We start from the raw sequence: 20868 nt of genomic DNA on the forward strand, positions 1-20868 counted from the left end.
TCAAAAAAATATATTAATTTTTTCTTTAAAAACATAAAAAATTTCTTGGATAATCTATGACATTTCATGCTTTTTTCTTTAAAAACATTAAAATTTCTTGGATTATCTCTGAAAACCTAAATTTACTAGTATTACCTAAACTGCTTCTAAAAACAAATAAATACATTTCAAATTTAGGTAAAAGATTACTATATCTGTCCAACAATATCTGTGGAGTAGTCCAATATCATCGGTACACTTGTCTAAGATCATCTGTACTTTTTTTTACTGTAATATCTGTCCAATTTCATCTGAAAATTTGGTAATTTTTCTCCAAGTCAAATAACACCTGGAAGAATTATCTCCAGATGTAGCTAAATCTGAAAAAAATCCTACATGTAACTACATCTGGTTAGAATAATGCACTATAGTTTTTTTTTTTTCCAGATGTAATTACATCAGCTTATAATTAATAGTACAGTTGTTGTTTAACATATAATTAGTTACATCTGTAAAGTAAACCTTTTTCTAAAATTCTATATTTTTTGTTAAACCATTTATCCTTAATTATTTCCTTTTTAAAAGTTTAAAAAACAATTCAGTTTTTTAAAATATATCAGTATATAGTTTTTGCTTCTTATTTTTTTTGTGGTTAGCCTTCTACTTCTATTTTTAACATTTATTAAATATATCAAAATATATTAGTATATATTATCAAATATATTAAATCGAGTATAAATCATCAATCAGTAAATATTATAAAATATATCATCAAATAAATTAAAAAATTGAAAATTAGAAGTCTTTTAACGCATTCTTTGCCTATTAAGTTACGCAACTTTATGTTAAATTTATGCAATTTAAATTTTGATTAGATAAATTTGAATTCAAGTAATTAAAAATGCGTTTAAATAAAAAAGCTTTCAAACAAAAAATAAGTTTTTAATTTAAAGTCTCCTTACTTTTATAAATGATCCCCTGCCCCCTATCTCATATACATCATTTACAGACCCCCTCTCCCCTATATGAGTGTACATACTTTATAGACGATCCCTAAAGTAAAATTAAAAAACTATTTTTTAGCAGTTAATTGTAAAAACAAATAATATTCTCGCAAATTTCCCCTTAAATATTGGTAATGGTAAATATTTTAGGTATAAACTCTGGGAATATAAATGCTATAAGGGTCCACTTCATCAAGTTGTAATCTATCAATTGACTGTTTAAAAATATTATTTTGTTTGATAATTGAGAAGATGTAATTTCATCTTAAAAATCTACAGATGTAGTTGCACAGATGTTATTACACTTTGATAATTTAAAAGATGTAACTACATCTGTAGAATCCACAAATGTAGTTGCACATATGTCATTACACTTTATAATTAAAAAGATGTATCTACATCTGTATTATTCATTTAATTTTTGCACCGATGTTATTAGACACCAATGAAAATTCAGATGTTGTTGGACAGATGTCTTGATTGTATTTACAGATGTTGTTGGGCAGATGTTATTATACCTCGTTATATTTACAGATGTTGTTGGACAGATGTTATTAGACATGGTAAAAACTGTTGTTACCCTGACCCCAAATTTATACCTAAAATAAATAAAATTTTATCTGCACAAATCAAACCTAATACAATAGGTGTAAGTCAGGTCAAGATAACGACCATGCTGCTAATTATAACATGTAATCCAGTTTCCTGCTGCTATTTATAACATGTAATCCATTTCCTGCTGCCTCTTATTTCTAATAATTTAAATAATATTGCCCAAAAAGTGTGAAACATAAAAACCAAATTCTTTTAATCCATCTTTTTTAAATATGAATAATGTAGGTATATAACTTTATGTTCATCTTGTTTAAGAAGAGACTGAACATCATTGTAAGCCATTGATATTTGAAAAAATATCAAGTTCAGCTGCTGGTTAGTTGTCAAATTAATTTGATGTCGCAAAAATTTTTCAAAAATTTTTTATCTTTCAAATTGATTTTTATCTATCAAATTTTTTATTCTATCATTTTTTATCTATCAAATCATACTTTTTCCAAACTTAACAAAACTTACTTGCTCTGTGTAAAACAGCAGTTTCATTTTAAATGCAAGAAATAATAAATATTATACTCTGTGACTCTAATACCCAACTACATGGCATATACTTACCCATTTTCCAATTTGCTCCTGTGTGATTTCTCTCTGACCCTAACTACTGCTATTTTTAATCTCCTTTAAGTGGTTAAGACCATGAAGACAGGACCACTAGTATCGTTATGAAGAACAGATTGCCATATGATATAATTAAACATGTGAAATGATTTAAAAATCCTACATTAGATTTACCTTGTGATTGTACTTTTACAACTACCATAACATTAATTTAGATTCCTATCTTTATTTTCATTTAGATGGACCAAGAACTAAGTTCTTTTCCCTCAAGTAAAAATTGTGTCTCCTATATAATCATATTGAGGCAGGCATAGAAGCTTTTATCTCTTCGATTGCACCAAATCTCACCCTAATTCATTGTTTTTACTTTCTTGTGCAATTTCTTTTTTTAGTAATAATCATTTAATTTTAAAGACCTTTATTCTCAGATTATTAAATTTCAAATCTCTGATGTAGTGTTCTTAAAACTTTAAGAAAATTTTTTTAAGTGTCATGGGCAAAGGCAAGTCTCTCATGTATTAAATCACCATGATAAAGCTCTCCCAAGGTACTTTTTTTTCAAACTTATCTCTTGAAACTAATAACCACAAACTTAAAGACATTCCAGAAAGACAGGTCAATCGATTGTTAGATATTCAAAACACTCTGACTTCTTTTGCTAAAGAAAATTCTCACTTCAACTTTTGTTCAAGATAATTCTCACTATCAACAAGATCCTTTTCAGAATATTGTAAAAGAGTTTTCCTAAACTCTCTCCAATACTTTTCGAAATATTTAACAAGCAGTTAATAGAATATGTGTATCCTATTTATAAAAACTCTATGAAAAGCAATACAGATTTTAACTACTTTGCTTTGCAGCTGGTTTATCAACTGTAATTTCAGAGAGATTTTCTAATGCATAAGATGAAAGAGACAGAGCAAGGATCATTGCTTAAGTCATTCTGGTCTTCTCTATAAGCACTCTTTATATATGGTTAATCTGGGAAAATTCCTTAAACTATTAAACTATTACTTTCTGATTGCAATTTTAACTTTGTCATTTATTGAAAACACCCTTTTTCATTTCCAGTAATCTCTGGGATACAATTAGGTTTCATCTTTGGTCCTATATTATTTCTTATTTATATAAGTCTCCTTTTACAGTTTTAGATGAGCAGCAGTTGGTAGATTTTAACTGAGCAGCTGGTAGATTTTAAACAACTAAACGAAGTTGTTTATCATCAAAATTGTTTTGTTTGTTTTGTTATCAAAATAATATTGATAAATAGCAAAACTATCAATGAGTCCTCTACTTTACATCTTGGATTATCTTTCACTACTGACCTCTTGTATATCCAATCTATGGCAAAGTTAGTGTATCCTAAATCACTCTTTGTGATAACTACCATTTTCTTACTGCTGATTTAACTATTACCTTTGTTGAATCTTTTATATGAACTTGTACAATATACTTCTTTCAAATTTAGTCTGGGTATTTTAATAATGTCCTTTCTCTTTTAAATATGGCCCAAAAACGCATTTTAAATGTAGGCGAACTTGCTCTAGCTGACAAAACTGCATCTTAATTGAATTCTTTTAAGCCTACACATTTTTCTAACCTACTCCTAAGTTATTTAAGTCTTTTGTCTAACTACAAATATCAGTAATGATTTCCTGCAGCATTGTTATTTTCACATGACTTTTTTTTTTTTCCTCTTTAATTTACCAAAACAAATCTTTTTAACTATTAGAAATACTAAATACACATAGTTATGTTTACTACATAAATAAATTTACTACATAAATCAACCTTTTTTGATTTTAGCTTATTAAAAATAATACATCAAATTAAAGTAAAAGTGTAAAAACAAAATTAAATTAAAATTAAAATTAAATTAAAAATCAAAATTAAATTAAAAAACTAAAAATTTAATGAAAGTTTGATGATTATTCCTAAATTTATTTGAGATTTGGTAACCCTTCCCCACAATCACATTTATAATCCATCAATTCTTGGATTTGATTTGATTGAGTAGCAGCTCCTTAATGCATTGCATCAACAAAACAAAATGTGTTTTAAGAAAAATAATCTCCTTACTTCAAATAATTTCAACTATCATCATTATAATTATAAAGAAACACCTAGATGTATATTTACAACAGAAACTATGATTTAAGAAAATAATCAAAAAATATATTTTAATATTTTAACAGCTTCATTAGAGAAATAGATTTGAAATTTTTAAACAAATATGTTATAATAAGTTAACAATTAAAAAATCATAAAATTTAATGAAATTATAGAGGGCTGTCTTTTATGCAATTTAACCATAAAACAATAAAAAAGAAGAAACTTATATACCTTTCCCATCTGCTATGCCTCAATGTTGTAAAATCATCCACGTCTAAAATTTGAAGTAGGTAATTTGACAAATGTAGAAGTTCACAATCCGTACTTCGATTCTGATGAGCATTTTGAAATGGACGGATCTTTTAAAATGAAGTCATCATATTTATAAACAATTTTAAGAAGCACAAAAAAATATTTTTTCAAAAAATGTTTGAAAAAAGATGAGCTCAAACAAACTGCATAAATAAAGTTTACAACATTTTACAACAATTTACAACTAATATATCCTTATCAATACAATGTCAAATTATAGAAGTATTATAAATTTTGCAACATTTGACAAATGTATTTTAGATAAATCATTTTGTTTAAGAATTTCAACATTTTTCAACAACAACACAGGCATATTGGCAGACTGCATAATGAAAAATCGTAAGGGCATAAGCAGTTTGCAGAGGTTGAAAAAAGTGGTAAACTAATAAATGGGATAACCAATAATGAGACTTTAGTGTTTTTTGGCATGCTTAAAATTAACAAGCAAAAGCACCTGCTTAACACTTATCTTTAAAATAATTTAGAAATTTTCCTGTCGTTAATAGTAAAATAATAATCCAAGTTACTGCTAAAACCTATAAGACAGCAATCATTAAAACATTATCAATTATTGAAGTTTTGTTGCAAATATTTGCAGGATTTCAGTTAGTAACAGGCTAATTAGAACTTGGATATAAGTACAGGATATAAATCTGTATGCAAATGGATAAATGAACTTGCAGAAAAAAGAAAAGCTAAAACAGTTGGCTGCAATTTATATTAGTTTGAAAAAATGGGGGAAAATGCGATTTACAAATTATTCGAAGACTTTTATTTGGAATTATTATGATTTTATCAGCGTATTTTATCCAAACAAAGGCTTTAGATGGTATAATTGTTTTTGCTTCAGGTTTTTTTAATATTTAAAGAAACTTTTTTTTATATAATTTTCAAAACCTTTTTACTATTCATTATAGTGAATCTAAAGAACACCATTTTGGAGTCTTAAGATCCGCTCATCGGCATTAACATGAATTTAGTTAAAACCTTTTAAAAAAATTCCTTAATTTGCTACTGATCCTAGTTCTAATCTGTTCTGACGTATATTAACTAAATATAGTTGTCAAAACACAATATTTCTATCAATTTTCACAAAAATACTAGAACTTTGACCAAGAAAGAGCTTATAACTATGGAAAATTGCCAATAAACAATCAGAACAGATCATATTGTTAAACTATAATGTTCATTTCACCTAAAAAACATATTTATTTAAAATTTTATTCAAATTTGGACGAGCGATTGTGATTTTTTTTAAAGACGATTTTTTTTAAAGAAAAAAGAATCTTTTGTCTGGGTTTTTTCGCTACAAACATTTGTATTTTATGATACCGCAAAATTTATCATTTTAATATTTTTCATCTTTTCATAATTCACAGACCTGACCATTTAACGGAAATATGCTGTAGTCAGCAAATATCATACAGACACTATAATATTTCAAAATTGCCTTAACTACATTAAGCATATCAAAAACTTTTTTTGCACAAAGTAATCTAAATAATTACAATTTATTAATCTATATGTATACCTTGAGACCAGACGATGGATTCATAAGAAAGTTTCTTCTCAAATCATCAAACATAATTGTATTCTTACAAGAATACTGTGGATACATACCCCATATAACTCCAAGAGGTTTTGTCTAAATAAAAGAAGCATCAGAAACCTGATAACAATGCAAAAATAATCAAACAAAATAAAAACAAAACAAAAATAAGACAAAACTAATAAAACTTATGAAGAAAAAAAAATTAAATTTTACCTCAATCAACCCATATTTTTCAGTATGGATTGTAATCATTGCACCACTATCCATAAAAAACATTAGTTTGTAATTATCGTTGTTCATCATTCCCAGTTCCTATTAACAGATTTTTAGATTTTAAAACTCTATTCGAAAAAATGCTTTAATCTAGTGAAAAAATGCTTTAATTTAGTGAAGAGTGTAAAACAACAACCGAGTCACAGTATTTCTGCATTATGAATGTCTGCCTGCAACATACAATTCAATAAATTTTAGAATTTATTTTTTTACAACTTCGCTTCCAACAAGGCTGCAAGCAACCACCAGGGCCGTCTCTTGGGTTGGTGGTGCCTGGGGCAAATGCAGTTGCAGTCCCCCCCCTTTCCTTTAGTAATAGTCGCAAATATAAACTTATTGTGCTGCCACCAATACTTTATTACTTACACCACATACCAATCTACTTTATAGATAAATATTTATATACATTCAAACAACGTAAATCTTTTTAGAGTAATGGATGTATGTAGGTAGGTTTTAATTAACTTCAATTTCCTGAAACTACGTACAGTGCTGGCCACTATCATTGAAATTGTCAGCAATATGCGTAGTGCTTTCCACAGATTAGTAAAAAAGTCTTTCCTGTCAGGGCTTTTGATTATATTGAGTGCTTTTAATGATAATAGTGTTTTCTTGGCCACCATTTGTCAAAAACAGTATCTATCAAACTGACGTGTTTAATTTTCTTTGTGCAGTTCTTCCCCATTTATATCTAAAATGCTTTTCACGGTCAGGTATTCTTGTAACATTTTATAATCCTCTTTAGGTTTGTCTTTTGGTGGTAGTTTTTTCATATCAAATAGGAACTCCCATTTTGACTCATATTTAGAGAACTTGTTCATTCTGTCTTCTAAAAACAATTCAATTGAGTCAATTAGGGGCAAGAAAACATTATTTTTGAAAGACTCTTTTGTGCAGCAATATAGACTTCACCAAATGATTTAGCCCTGTCTGATATAATTGTGTTCAAGCTGTAACAACCACAGGATGTAAATGAGGCTTGTGGGTATTCTGCTGATATTTGAGCTTGAAAACACTTTTTCAAATTGCAATCATATTAGACCCATTGTCATGGCCTTGATCTCTACAGTTGTTTAGGTCTAGTCTACACTAGCCACAATTTATTTCTTCAATTAGAAGGTTAGAACGAGCTTTACTAGTCGACTCTTCACACATGCAAAACTAAAAGGCTAATGACCTTGTTTTAAATAATAACACTCAGCATTTGTGAAGGTCTTTCTCCAATTTCAATTTGCTGTAAATGCTCCATCAAAACTGGATCAAAATTGACCAAGTAATTGGATAAGACCAAGGAAGTTTTTATTATTTTTGGTGCACATCTTTGATGAGCTTCCACGGATTTCAATATTATGTCCGTCTAATACAAAATCATTGACACTATTTTTTAAAGAATGCTTTTCCACCATTCTGTTTTATTGTTAATTTGTTGAATAAGACCTTGATCGACACCTTGTTCATTTTTTATCTTGATTGTTATTTCAATACACTTGTCATAACACCTAAAATGAGATGGAGATGTCTCTTTTATACTTGCTTTGTGAACCTTTTCCAGTTGTTGAAACCTTCTTTTTTCCAAAAATAGGAACTTGGAGTTGGGTCAAACAGATGAGAAGGAGAGAATATAAACCATCTCCTCTTGCTTGTTCATCATTTCTTGCTCCTTGTATCAAAATTCATTTGATTTGTCATTTTTTGGTATGTTTTTATTGCTCTTCAGGAAAAGTATTAGATTCATTTTGAGGATGCAGTCTCTCTCTCTTACATCCAGCTGTTCCGGCTAAGTGGACGGATCATTAAATAAAAATATGCAAGTGTCACTTCTGTGCAAAAAATCTTTTGTAATTGTAAAACTATCATCTGTTTCAATTATTAAAGGCTTTAAATTACATTCAGGTTCTTTGTTTTTCTTTGGTGTTTCCAGAGATTTTTGGCTACATATATCCAAGTATGAAGTTGATGTAAATATAGCAACACTAGCTGAAGAAGTTGAACTATACAACAGAGGGTTACTCACATTATCTTCCTCTTAGTTAGATTGAGACAGAGTGGAAGTCTCACTAGATGATTTTAAGGAGCTTTTATCACACAAAATGTTTGATTCACAAGGTTGTAAAGAGCTTAGAAAATGAAAAGAATGTGTTAGTTTTGGCACTTTACTTAAAAAAGCTTCATGGGCTGCTTCAGAGCCCTTAGCAAATTTTTTTTCTCTGAGAACCTGACAGATTTTTTAACATTTTAAATAAAAAAATATTTAAATTCATTAAACAGTGTAAAACTTTGTTTTAACTCTTCATAATGTAAGTTGTCTTGTCGGTTTATTTATTTTATTATCCACGCAAAACAAACATGAGTTCAGCGTTGATAATTGAAATAATTTTTAAAAAGTTATTAAAACTAACAACGTGAAAAAAACTTTATATAGGTATATAAAAGAAATTAAAAAAAAAAAAGTAAATAAATATATAAAATATTTGAAGAAATTTTTAAAAAAGCGACATTTTTGAAATGGACTAAAAAGTAAAAAATAAATTTTTTCTCAATACAGATCATATGGTCTTTGCATAGGTACACACCATGAAATATCCATTAAAGTGGGCATCCAAGGTTTTAAATGGTAAAGATATTTTATGAAGTTATGAAGCCCACTAAAAAAAAATAATTCCACGCGGTGCACAGTGACTCAGGACGATCAAAAAACGGCAAAAATTAAATAAAATTTGACATAAATTGTAAATAAATAATGTTATATATCAAAATAATATTTTTTTGGGTCAAAGATTTCAAATGTATTAATTAATTTTTTTTTTTACGCGCAGCTTCAATGCGTATAATGCGCGTAAAAAATTTTCTTTAAGTTTTAGAATCTTCAAGACAAACACATTATCTTGATATATTACTCTACTTGATAATTAAAAAAAAAATGGTTTACAAAGGATGTTGATACATAGAGTAAAAAAACTATATTTTGTTACATTTATTTCATTATTTACATTACAAATAATTTAATAACTTCATCTGGTAACGGTTTTCCTCGATAGCTCTTATTTTTTCTAAAAGATATATAGATGAAGAGGTCTACAAAATTGACAAGGATTTCCATTTTTCCAAATTTCAACATCTTCTACTTTGAGCAATAAAGGCACAAAAGCTGTACTAAAAAGATTTTCTTCACTTTTAAGTTCTATACTTGTGTTGCTTGTCTCGTATTTCTGTTTATAAATACTTTGGCTTGATGCTCCATCAAAATCAATCTTTCCATATAAAACTCCAAATATTTTGTTACCTTGACCACAATTAGGCATATCAATCATTTCAGTTATTCTACTCACAGTGTGATCTAACATGCTTTGAAGAGTACACTTTGCAGAAATTACAGAAAAGTGTATATTCTCAGAATAGCATTTCAATTTTTCCTTGAAAATAACATGCAAGGTAGGATAAATATGCGCATTGTGTACAAGAGCTGAGTTTTTGATCATTTGATTTTGTTTATCGCTGAGATCAGTGTTCATTTTTAACGCAAGAGCTTCCTCTACACTCATATTAATGGGAAAGGTTTTATCCAAAGTTTCATCAACTTTTTCTATCTCTAAAACATTAGAAATATTGTTTTTTATAATGGAGGCTTTTTTTTTTTTCCAGCAGCATTTGCACTTTTTGCAGAAGCTAAAAATTTGATCAGAAATAATATCGAAAAGAGTGCAGTCTTGAGATGAAGGAGAGCTTTGAGGTGGCAATTTGTCAAAAAAGATACGAATGCTTTTAGTTTGCCTTTATGAGATGTTTCCCAACCCATGACTTACTGCTCCAATTTCCATGCTACTTAAACTGAAACTACACATGCAAAGTCTACATCTTGCACTCAATACAGTTTTATCAGCAGTTATCTTATTTGAAAATCTAGAATCTTCTAGCCACTTACTATTGAAACTGCAATTATTCTTAGACATTTATATATTACTAATTCATAGTTTACTATAAAAATTTTTAACTAAACTATAAAACTTACTATAAAAAATTTAACTAAACTAAGTTAATATATCATAGTATAGAAGCTAACACAAACAGAACTAATTAGAAATTTTTTAGTAAAGTTATAAACATTTTTAAAAAAATTAAAAACAAGAAACTAAAAACTTTATAAAAATCTGTAAAAGCCAAGTAAACCTTCACAAAAAACAAAAACTTTTCTTTAATTTCATTTTTTAAGCACATAATTCTTTTTAAAAAAATTTGATTTTAATTGGTATATTTTAAAAAAATTATATAAAAAATTACAAAATATGTCCACTAGCCTTGAGGGTTTTTAAGTTCACATTGACAGCTATTTTATAGTTATAAAACTCTATAAAAATATTTTTTCTACAACAATAAATTAATATAAACAATTTAGATATTTTTAATTAGTTTAGAAATTTTTATACAAAATATTAAAACAATTTTATTAAAAATAGTAATTAAAGAGATTGAACCTCCATTTTTGCTTTTATCCATTTCATACCTGTTGCAGCTAAAAGATAAAAATTATCATTTTATGCAAAATAAATATTTATAAAGCAAGTATAAAATTTATAATGTTCATAACATTTTTGAAAAAAAATAAACTTTAAAATGTAAGAAACTTACACCATATCACAATATCATACCATGGATAAACAGTTGCTAAAAATTCATGCAAATACGGACGCATTAATTGAAAACCATTTTCAGCTGATGAGCGGTGATCTATTGGTATAAAAAATATAAAAAGTAAAAACGTGCAATAAACTTTTAGAATCAAACCAAAAAAGTTTTTTTTTGATGAAACACTGAAAAAACAAAAAGTTGTTGATTTGTCAGTACAATAAAAAAAAAGATTCCTACCAAATATTGTGTAGTCAATATCTAATACAAGCAATCGTTTTCCAGGTCTCGGAGGGTTTATTTCATATACTTTATATGAATCTACTCGTTTTTGAACTTTTGCAAGATACTCTGCTCTAAAGTAAATAAAGTTTTGCAAAATACTCTGCTCTAAAGTAAAATAACAATAAGACAATAAAATTGAATAATAAAATTGTTTATATTTCAATACTTCACAATTTATTCATTCCATTTGTTACAATAACTCAATGTTAAACAAAGCTTGGTTTCCAATAGTTGCACAACAACATTGTTTTACAAATAAAACATAAGAGTAAGTTTCACAACTTAACATCAGTAATACAAATATTTTTGTTGTACAACAGACTTTAACTTACACAGGAAAATGTTTCCATGTTTTCATTTGTTGAAACAAAGTTGTTGCACAACTGCTGTACAACATTTCTACAACTATAAGAAATTTTCTTGTCATTTTCTAACACAAAAACTACAACTACAGCTTCAAGATTTTTTACATAAAAATTATACTTCACAAAAAATGTTAGTAATTTCAAAGCACACTTTTTTTTTATTTTAATTCACCTCCCCATGGGTATGATAGCCACTACAGTCAAAGAGCCTACTTTAGTTATAGTTGAACCCTCTCTCTATAACTCTATAACTCCAAAACGCAAACCTTAACAAAAAAGGTCACACCATGGAGAAACAAGTTGAGCATGGTACTACCAGGGCCGTGGAGGGGATTGAACTTGGAACTTCTTGCTTATGAGGTGAGCGCTCTACCAGTACAACTAGGGATGGCAAAAATCCCGGAAATTCTCAATCCCAGGATTTCGGGATTACAAATTTGTCCCCGGGAAATCCCGGGATTGAATGAAAAACTTACAATCATAGAAGATAAAGCCTGCGAAGAACTTTTAATTATCAAACACTATTATATGATTAATTTAACTGATGAAGTAAAGTAATTTAAACTATAAATAACACCTTTAAACGATAACACAAAATAACAATGTTTAAAAATAATATAAGTATACATTAATATATAAGAGTTATAATTTGTTTTGAAAGCTCCAACTTAAAAAACTCAAAGCGTCCATCATTTCATCGTTTAATCGTGTTCGATTTTTAGAGCATAAAAACCCAGCGGCTGAGAATGCTCGTTCAGACTCTACACTTGTTGGTCGTATAGATAGAATATAGTTATACACTTTTTGAAGGTGAGCACCTCTTGTGCCACCACTTTCAAATAAAAACATTTCTTTTTCAATCTTAGAAGTTATACTTTCTACCCTTATAGGTGTTGTTCGTATAGCTATCAATCCTTTTTCCATAACTTCGTTTAATTGTTCACTAATTGTTTTGACTTTCTTATCACCTTCGTCGCTTCTTAAAACCTGGTTTAGCTGAACATCACAACTGCTGTCTGCTGCTGATGCTATATCTGTGGGATGAAAACGCTTTATCATGCTTACTATAATCTTTTTATTTTGATTACTTGTATTTGGTACAAAAACATCTGTGATTTTCGTTGATGTAACCTGGCCATTATGAAGATAATAAACTAAGCCACTTAATGGTGTCCTCCTCTCTTTAATTCGGTGACTCAAAGCAGCATACAGTTTATTCCCGATTTCAGATTTTTGTTGTTTTATTTTGGTCAACATAAACTCTAATGCAATGTCAGCTGTAATTAAAGTTGCGTCTCTTCGACAAAGTGCTTCCGCAGTGGCTTTAACAGGAGTCAAAAGTGCTACTAAATCAGATACAATTTTATATTCATTTTCGTCCATCTTAATTGAATCGTCAATTTTGGAATCCAATTCTAAATCTAGAAATGACTTTTTAACACAATATTTTAATTTGTCAAATCTTTCAAGCATAAGCAATAAGCTGTTCCATCGGGTTTTACAGTCCATAATCAAATGGATGACCTTTCCAAACTCAACTTTTACGTACTTTTGTAAATAATTTTTATTTTTGGTTGGGGACATTTTAAAGATTTTTACAATTTTCCTGACCTTTGTTATAACAGGTCAAAAAACTTGGTGTTTAATAGTAACCTCAGAGGTTTCATTAAACAAAAATGAATTATTTGAATCTTGAATACAATCTTCCTCTTCAGAAGCATAGTCATTAATACAATCATTATCTTTTTCTTCATCACTGTGATTCTCTAAACTTGCAAAGGTAGTGTGCTCATCATCTAAAATTTCATCGATTTCCAAGTAATTGGGGTCATTTTTATAAAGAACTGATATTACTGCCAGCTGTAGAGCGTGGGCAAAGCATAGTTGTTGATCACTTTCTATAATTTTTCCAAGTTTCTTTATGACGCTTGCACCATCCGTGGTAATACCATTGATATCGTCCTCAAGTTTTATTTTAAAATTGTTGAGTCTTTCATTTAGAAGTGAAACGCACTTTTCTGCTGGCATAGATCCTAAAATGCGAATCAAACCTAAATTCCAACAACTTTTCAACTCGTGTACGTTCACATTCATGTATCTGCAGTTTCCAAAAGAAGTCCACTCATCAAGCGTTAAGGAAAACTTGAAGCCTCTTGATATTTGATCAATTATTTCCTTTATAACTAGTTTTTTAACCTGTTCATAGTAGTCTAACACCATTTTTCGAATAGTGTTTCGTGATTTTGGGACATTTTTAAAGCCTCGTGCAACTAACCCAGCTCGTATATCAGAAGAGTTGCAAATTGTATTAAATGATATACCATCTTTTGCTGCCATACGGGCAAATACTTCAGGTAGGCATTCATCTTTTTTCAATGTTGTTGGAAAATAACTTGTGATTTTCGGTTTTTTATTTTTCAGTTCTAATAATTCTTTTGAAGTTGAAGGTGTCGTGGATAAACTTGATTCCTGCGATGTTAATTTAATTTTATGTATGGAAAGTAAATGGGTATGAAGACCTTTTGTTGAACCACCAGCAATTTTTAATATTTTTTTGCATGTAATTACTTTGCATAAGGCTGTTTCATCTGCTCCTTTTAAAAAATGTTTCCATATGAGATTTGTGCTGTTGAATTCAGCGTAGTTAGTCATGATATTAGGTTAATTTCTATCTTATTGAAAAAAAAAGTTATATTTTAAGCTATTTATTGACTAATTATCTTTATTCATAATTCAAAATGAACTTATGAGAAAAAAATTATACTTCGAATTAATAAATAAAGTTTATTTAATATACCTTCCGTATTTGATAACTTTTAATGTTAAAGAACTTGTGACAATCACGTCAACGTTAAGAATTTAAAAAATAAAAGGAAAACATTGCATGGAGAATAAGCAGCTCAACAAATTTTATAGCGAAAATTTAGACATTTTAAATAAATAAAGTTTAATCAATTTTTGTTTTTATTTATTGTTTATTACAATCCCGAAATCCCGGGAAATTTTAGAGACTAATCCCGGGATTTCGGGATCATGAATTTGTCTGTAATCCTGGGATTTCGGGATCCCGGGATTGCCATCCCTAAGTACAACACTACTGCATTTCGCATACTAAATACATTCGCTGTCTACATTTTCTATGACTACACTTATTTTATTCTCCCAGGGTGAATACAACCACTATTATTACTACCCTTTTGTTCACTATTGACCAATTAAAGTTTAAACTAAAACTTTTTGATTTCCTTTCCATCAAAAAAACAACACCAACAACAACCCATTCATTCTGTGTCATTCTTTTTTCTAATAAAATTACAGTTTCCAGTTTACACAATGACAAAAAATTTTTAAATACAACAAAATTTTTCAAAAATTTTATTTAATATTATACTAAATAGAATATTATAGATTAATGTTTGTTTATACAAATCAAACCTATTTTGTATTAGAACTTCTTCTTCCTCTATATCAAAATCGTCAATGACATTTGTTTCTGTTACTTCTATCGGAGGAGATATTATAGTTGACTGAAAAAATGAAGAACTAAAAAAATCTGTGAAAAATTAACTTTTATCTCTTACTTTAAAAAAAATAAATTAATTAAATTATAAAAAATATAACAATATAAATTTTATCTAATAACTTTAATTAAAAAAAATCTCATTTTATTCAAATACTGCATGGATTAATATCATACTTGTTAGTCCTTGGTCTTGGCCTTACCTTAAGGCCAAATATTGAGGCCTTGGCCTTGGTTTTGGCCTTGAAACAGTTAGCCTTAGCTTTGGTCTTGGCCTTGAAAATTTTGGCCTTGCCTTTGATTGTTTTGGCCTCGGCATTAAAAAAAAACATGTTTCCTTATTGATTTCATTGAATTCTGCGCATAACATTGGTCTATTTTTACAAAATGTAGTTTTATTGTCATAGCACTTGCTACTTACAGTTTTAACTGTCCTTAACATAAGGCAAAAAATGAAGTCTTTGGTCTTGAAAATTTTTGCTTAAGCCTTGGCCTTGAGACTCTTAATCTTGGCCTTGACCTATAAACTCTTGGCCTTGGCCTTGTCCTAGCCCTTGTAAATTTTGGCATTGGCCTTGTAACGTGTGGCCTTGGCCTTGTTAACAAATCTGGTTAATATAATAAAGGTCTTAATCAAAGATACAATTTCTCTTTTCAACAAGTCAAGTATATCTAAATAAAATATATCTATTATATTAACTCTAAAGATATTATTTATAAAATAATAGAAGCAAAATTACAATACTTAATTATGAAAATGTATTTTATAAAAAGGATGTATTTATAAAAATAAATGACTAAATATAATACTTTGTGAAGATAAAGATAATAACCAGCAAATATCAAAATTGGGAAACTAAAAATTAATATTCTTGGAAACTTGCTGATTGTCTAATAAAATACATAAACCTAACAAGCATTAAAATGACATGATATCATAATATCATTTGACATTTTGATAACAGAAACACAAAGCATATTGATAATTTTTTAAAATAAAATTGTACTGAAAAATAAATATTAAAAGACCTTTTTTAACATTTTTTTAAACAGTGAAATCTTATGTTCCAAGGCTTAATAACATTCGATAATTATTTATGTCAAATCATGACATTTTAAACATTTTGACATATTATGATATCATGTCATGAAATTAACAATGTAAATAAATAACATTGATAACTCAGTTTTATTAGACAATCACACAAAAACTTAAATACAAAAAAATTGTCATTTTTTTTTACACAATAGTTCATACAATATTTTTAAATCATTGAGTGACAATTAATTTAAATAGGCTCAAATAATATTAATAATAATAATAATTTAATTTTGCTTGAAAACATCATCATCATAAATATTAGAATGAATTTATTTATTATTATTTGTTTTAAAAAATTATTATTTATTAGCTATTTTTTGTAAGAATCAGAAAGAAAAAAAAAAAGTCAGTAAAAATGACTGTCAGAATATAGAGAAAACTGTTTGTGAAAATAAAAAACTTCAAAAATGTTATGTTCACATGAATCCTGATTTGAAATTTTTAGATTTTTTAAAAAATGTGTAGAAATTTAGTTTTAGCCACCTTTAAATTTATTTTTTTGGCAAGGCAAGAAGTTACCTATAACTTTTGTAATTAACATCAGACATAACTTAATTGCTTTTTCTAAAAAATAAGAAAAAGTTGCTTGACACTGTAGTGCGGTTAGCTAATTATCATAGTTTAAAAGTACAAAAACATTCAGTTTTGTTAATTTTTAGTGGGAATTATTTTCAATATCAAAGAGTTGCGCAAGGTTTTCTAGCAAGATTTAAGAGTATTTTAGGTATTTAATACAAGCTTGTGGACCCCAGCAAGAGCCGTGGTTTTTTGGTGAAGCCAGATCCACAAAAATTGAGCAACTCTCAACTCTCTTGCTTTTTTTATAGGAATTAATGTTTTTTTATAGTAGACAAACATTCATTTATTGTTTAACTAATTTGTTGAATGATTTATTTATCAAATTTTAATTTTTATTGGCTTTTTTTCTCCAAAACGTAATGTATCTATTAATAATTTTGTATTCAACAAAATACTATCCTTCGATCACCAAAAAAAACATTGCAAACATTAATTTAATTATTAAAACATACTACAACAATAACATTTACAGTTATAGTAATTAAAAATGCTATTAAAATGATTTTTTAATAGCATTTCTTAATATGCTTTATTAAAATAAAAAAACAAGTAAACTTAATATGGAAACATTCTTACAGTATTACATATAAAATTGTATATTATATTTTTAATTTGATATTATGCTGTTAAATATTTGATGCGCCAATTAATGATCATAGGTTATTCATATCCTAAAAATTATACTAGAATTGATTTTATTAAGTTGTTTTGTTTGCTTGTGAAAAAGTGTTTCTTTATAAATTATTTAAGTTTACTGTGTCATGGTTTATATTGTCGTGTTTGATTAGTCATCAATAGTCAAGTCAATAATAGGTTAACAGAAATTTATTTTAGTTTTTTATTAAGTCACATGATGTGTTTTAACATTTTTAATTAGTTAAAACATTTCAAATTTCTGTGAACCTCTAAATAAATTGATTTGCACTTACTTAGTCATATATATATAATTATAACACGTGAATTTGAACTTTTTAATTTTTTTATTCCAAATTAAAAGAAAATAAAAAAATATAGTTTTAAAAGTTGTTAAGTTAATAACATATAAAAATAAATGTATATATATCCAAAACATTTTTCTTTTGAAATGTAATATGCGCAAGTATAGTAGTGATATTAATACATTCACCTTGTAATCATGAAAGTTGATTAAAAATTATTTGCTGTAATTAGTTTGGATTTGGGCAGGCATATGTAATCAAAAATTTTTTTCTTTAATAGCATTATTTGCTAATAAAGTCCAGGAGTCAGAGTAGAGCCAGATTTTTCTCAGGAGACAGAGCAGATCCATTAAAAAAACTTTTGGCTCCACAAGTCTGATTATATATATATATATATATATATATATATATATATATATATATATATATATATATATATATATATATATATATATATATATATATATATATATATATATATAAATAGTTTACAATTCAAAAGGAGTTATAGTATTCTTACAAAATGGTCTTTAGTATTCTTACATGCATATATTTTTACCAAAGTAACACCTGTGCTATAACAGCACAGGTGTTACTTTTGTAAAAATATATGCATGCTAAAATATCAGTACAACACGGCCCCAAAATAAGTAAAAAACTTATGTGATATATAAATATTAAGTTACGATTGAAGCTAAAAACATTTAGATTTTAAGAAAAATGAAGAAAGTAGAATGCTTTAAAAATAATTTAGTAATTAAAAGTAAGTAGTTCAGCATCTTTTAAAACTAATTCTTATTCAAAGTACACTCTTTGATGAAGATATTTTTGGACACACAGTTGAGGGATTTAGATTGGTTTCTGCTTGGCAGCACAATTAAATTTCTATTTCAATTCCAAGTCCTGCGCTTTGTGGGATTCCCTTTCAAAGCAAAAGCTGGAAGGAGTTTGCATCGTATCATCATTACTATTTAAAATCGATCATGCCTACAGTGCTGGTCAAAAAGATCCGACCACGCATTGTTTATCTATGTATATAGTATATACATTGTAGTGTAGGCGCTTTCCTTGGAATTTCACCATCACACTTTGCATGCGTGATTGGCTAGTTATCAGCCAATCAAAAGAGTTATACCATTGTTATATATACCATCGCATGCGTGGCTGTGAATTACTATTTGCATTTGACTATGGCGACAACATCACCTGGAAAACGTGCTAAAATATAACTTTTGATGGAAGATGAGAAGTCTGAACATGCAATTGCCGCACGTTTACAAATGCCTAAGACAACTGTTCACAACGTCATTCAGCACACCAAGTCAACAGGCACCAGCACTGCAGGAAGGTCCAGTGGCAGACCAAGATGTACCACATTAAATGTGGTACATCACGGCGGATCATAAAATTATGATCCGCCGTGCAGCCACTAAGGACCCACTGGTATCATCTTCACAAATTCTCAATGAACTGCCTCCTGATGCGAATGTGAGTTCTCGCACCATTCGGCGACGTCTTGTGGACGATTTTAATCTTTGATCCTATCGCACTGCATTAAAACCACGACTATCTTAGAAAAATATTTGTGACCGCCTCAAATTTTGTAAAGCACATAAAAATTGGACCATGGCAATGTGGTGACGTGTCATATTCTCAGACAAATTGCGAGTGAAACAATTTGCTATGCATAAAGTGAATGTTCAACGGCCACCAAACACACGTTACAATACCCCTTATGTTGCTCCAGCGGTAAAATATTGCCATGCAATTATGATTTGGGGAGCAATTGCTGCCAGAGGTCGAGCGGGAATCCATCTCATGCTGCCAGGTGAAACTATCAAAGCTGTTAGCTATTTATATGTCCACGTCGGCGACAACTTTGAAGGAGACTTGACTGGAGGCGTGGTCCCAAAAAATAACACCTGATTACTGTGACTCTCTTGTCACCTCTATGCCTCAAAGAATAGAAGCTGTCCTCAAAGCCAGAGGAAAACATTCGAGGTACTAGAAACTCTTTTCTGATGTGAACTACTTGTTGGTTTCTTCGAAAGTGTGTCATTGACTTATGTGAATGTTGTTTGTTGCGTTTAATTCAATCATATTATCATTAAATTGAAGTGGTATTACATTTCTGTCTAAAAATCTTAGTGGTCGGATCTTTTTGGCTAGCACTGTATAGTAATATATATATATATATATATATATATATATATATATATATATATATATATATATATATATATATATATTCATTTTTTTTGTGTCTTTTATATAGTTGGAGGGGCCTTAGTTACTGTTTTAGCTCACCTTAAATCTACTTTAGTTCTGACCTGTAAGTTGCTATCAATATGTTTGACTTCTGTCTGTTTATGTTTATATGTAAGTTTGTGTTCTGTCTGAACATCTTGCACGGTGTTTCTCACTGTAAGTTACATTATGTATGTATGTATTTTTTTTTAATGTTTAAATGCTCTATTTATGTTTAAATCTGTTTTGATGCTGAGTGAGTTCATTAACTAAGTAGACACTCTAACTATAAAACCTAGTCAAACTATAAAACCTTCTCAAAAACAAACTATAAAACCTGCTCCCCCTTACTTCTAGTATTTTGTTTGATGTAATATTTTACTAAATGCATTTCCAAAATGCCATGCCTAATGTTTTAAGGTGCTGTTTGCAGGAAATAGCTCCTTTTATTTACTCCAGATCAGGTCAGGTTCAGGATCACCCTGCTACTGGTATTATGTAACCCAGTACAACCTGCCCTATGCCCTGCTGTCTTGTAGAGCGTGCTTTTTTAGGGAAAGGCTAGGAGAAACCAGCTCTAACTCAAAAATCCTCTGCCTTGGTGCTTTTGGTTTAGTAAAGATTAGAGATGGTGTCTCTATAAAAATACTCATCTTCGGCAGATTGTTAACTGTATCCAGCTATAATTCCTTTGCCTTGGGGCTCTGGGTTGAGTAAATTATGGTGTCTCAATAAAAATATTCATCTTGAGCAAATGTTAACTGCATCCAGGTATAATTCCCATTGTCTTGGGACTATTGGTTGAGT

General features: G+C 28.7%; 1 protein-coding gene across 2 annotated transcripts in view; it reads right to left on the reverse strand.

Moving 5' to 3' along the window:
• The window catches only part of LOC100203759 (ubiquitin-like domain-containing CTD phosphatase 1), a 52280-nt gene that overhangs the window by 1328 nt on the left and 30084 nt on the right, over positions 1-20868 (reverse strand). For both annotated transcript variants that reach the window (XM_065792260.1, XM_065792259.1), the window contains 7 exons: positions 15111-15202; positions 11266-11381; positions 11029-11127; positions 10875-10912; positions 6343-6441; positions 6109-6222; positions 4497-4624 (listed from right to left, as the gene is read on the reverse strand). In XM_065792260.1, coding sequence (XP_065648332.1) covers positions 4497-4624; positions 6109-6222; positions 6343-6441; positions 10875-10912; positions 11029-11127; positions 11266-11381; positions 15111-15202 — 686 coding nt within the window. The remainder of the gene's footprint in view (positions 1-4496; positions 4625-6108; positions 6223-6342; positions 6442-10874; positions 10913-11028; positions 11128-11265; positions 11382-15110; positions 15203-20868) is intronic.

The sequence above is a fragment of the Hydra vulgaris genome, chromosome 03 (assembly GCF_038396675.1).
Source record: "Hydra vulgaris chromosome 03, alternate assembly HydraT2T_AEP".
NCBI lineage: Eukaryota > Metazoa > Cnidaria > Hydrozoa > Anthoathecata > Hydridae > Hydra > Hydra vulgaris.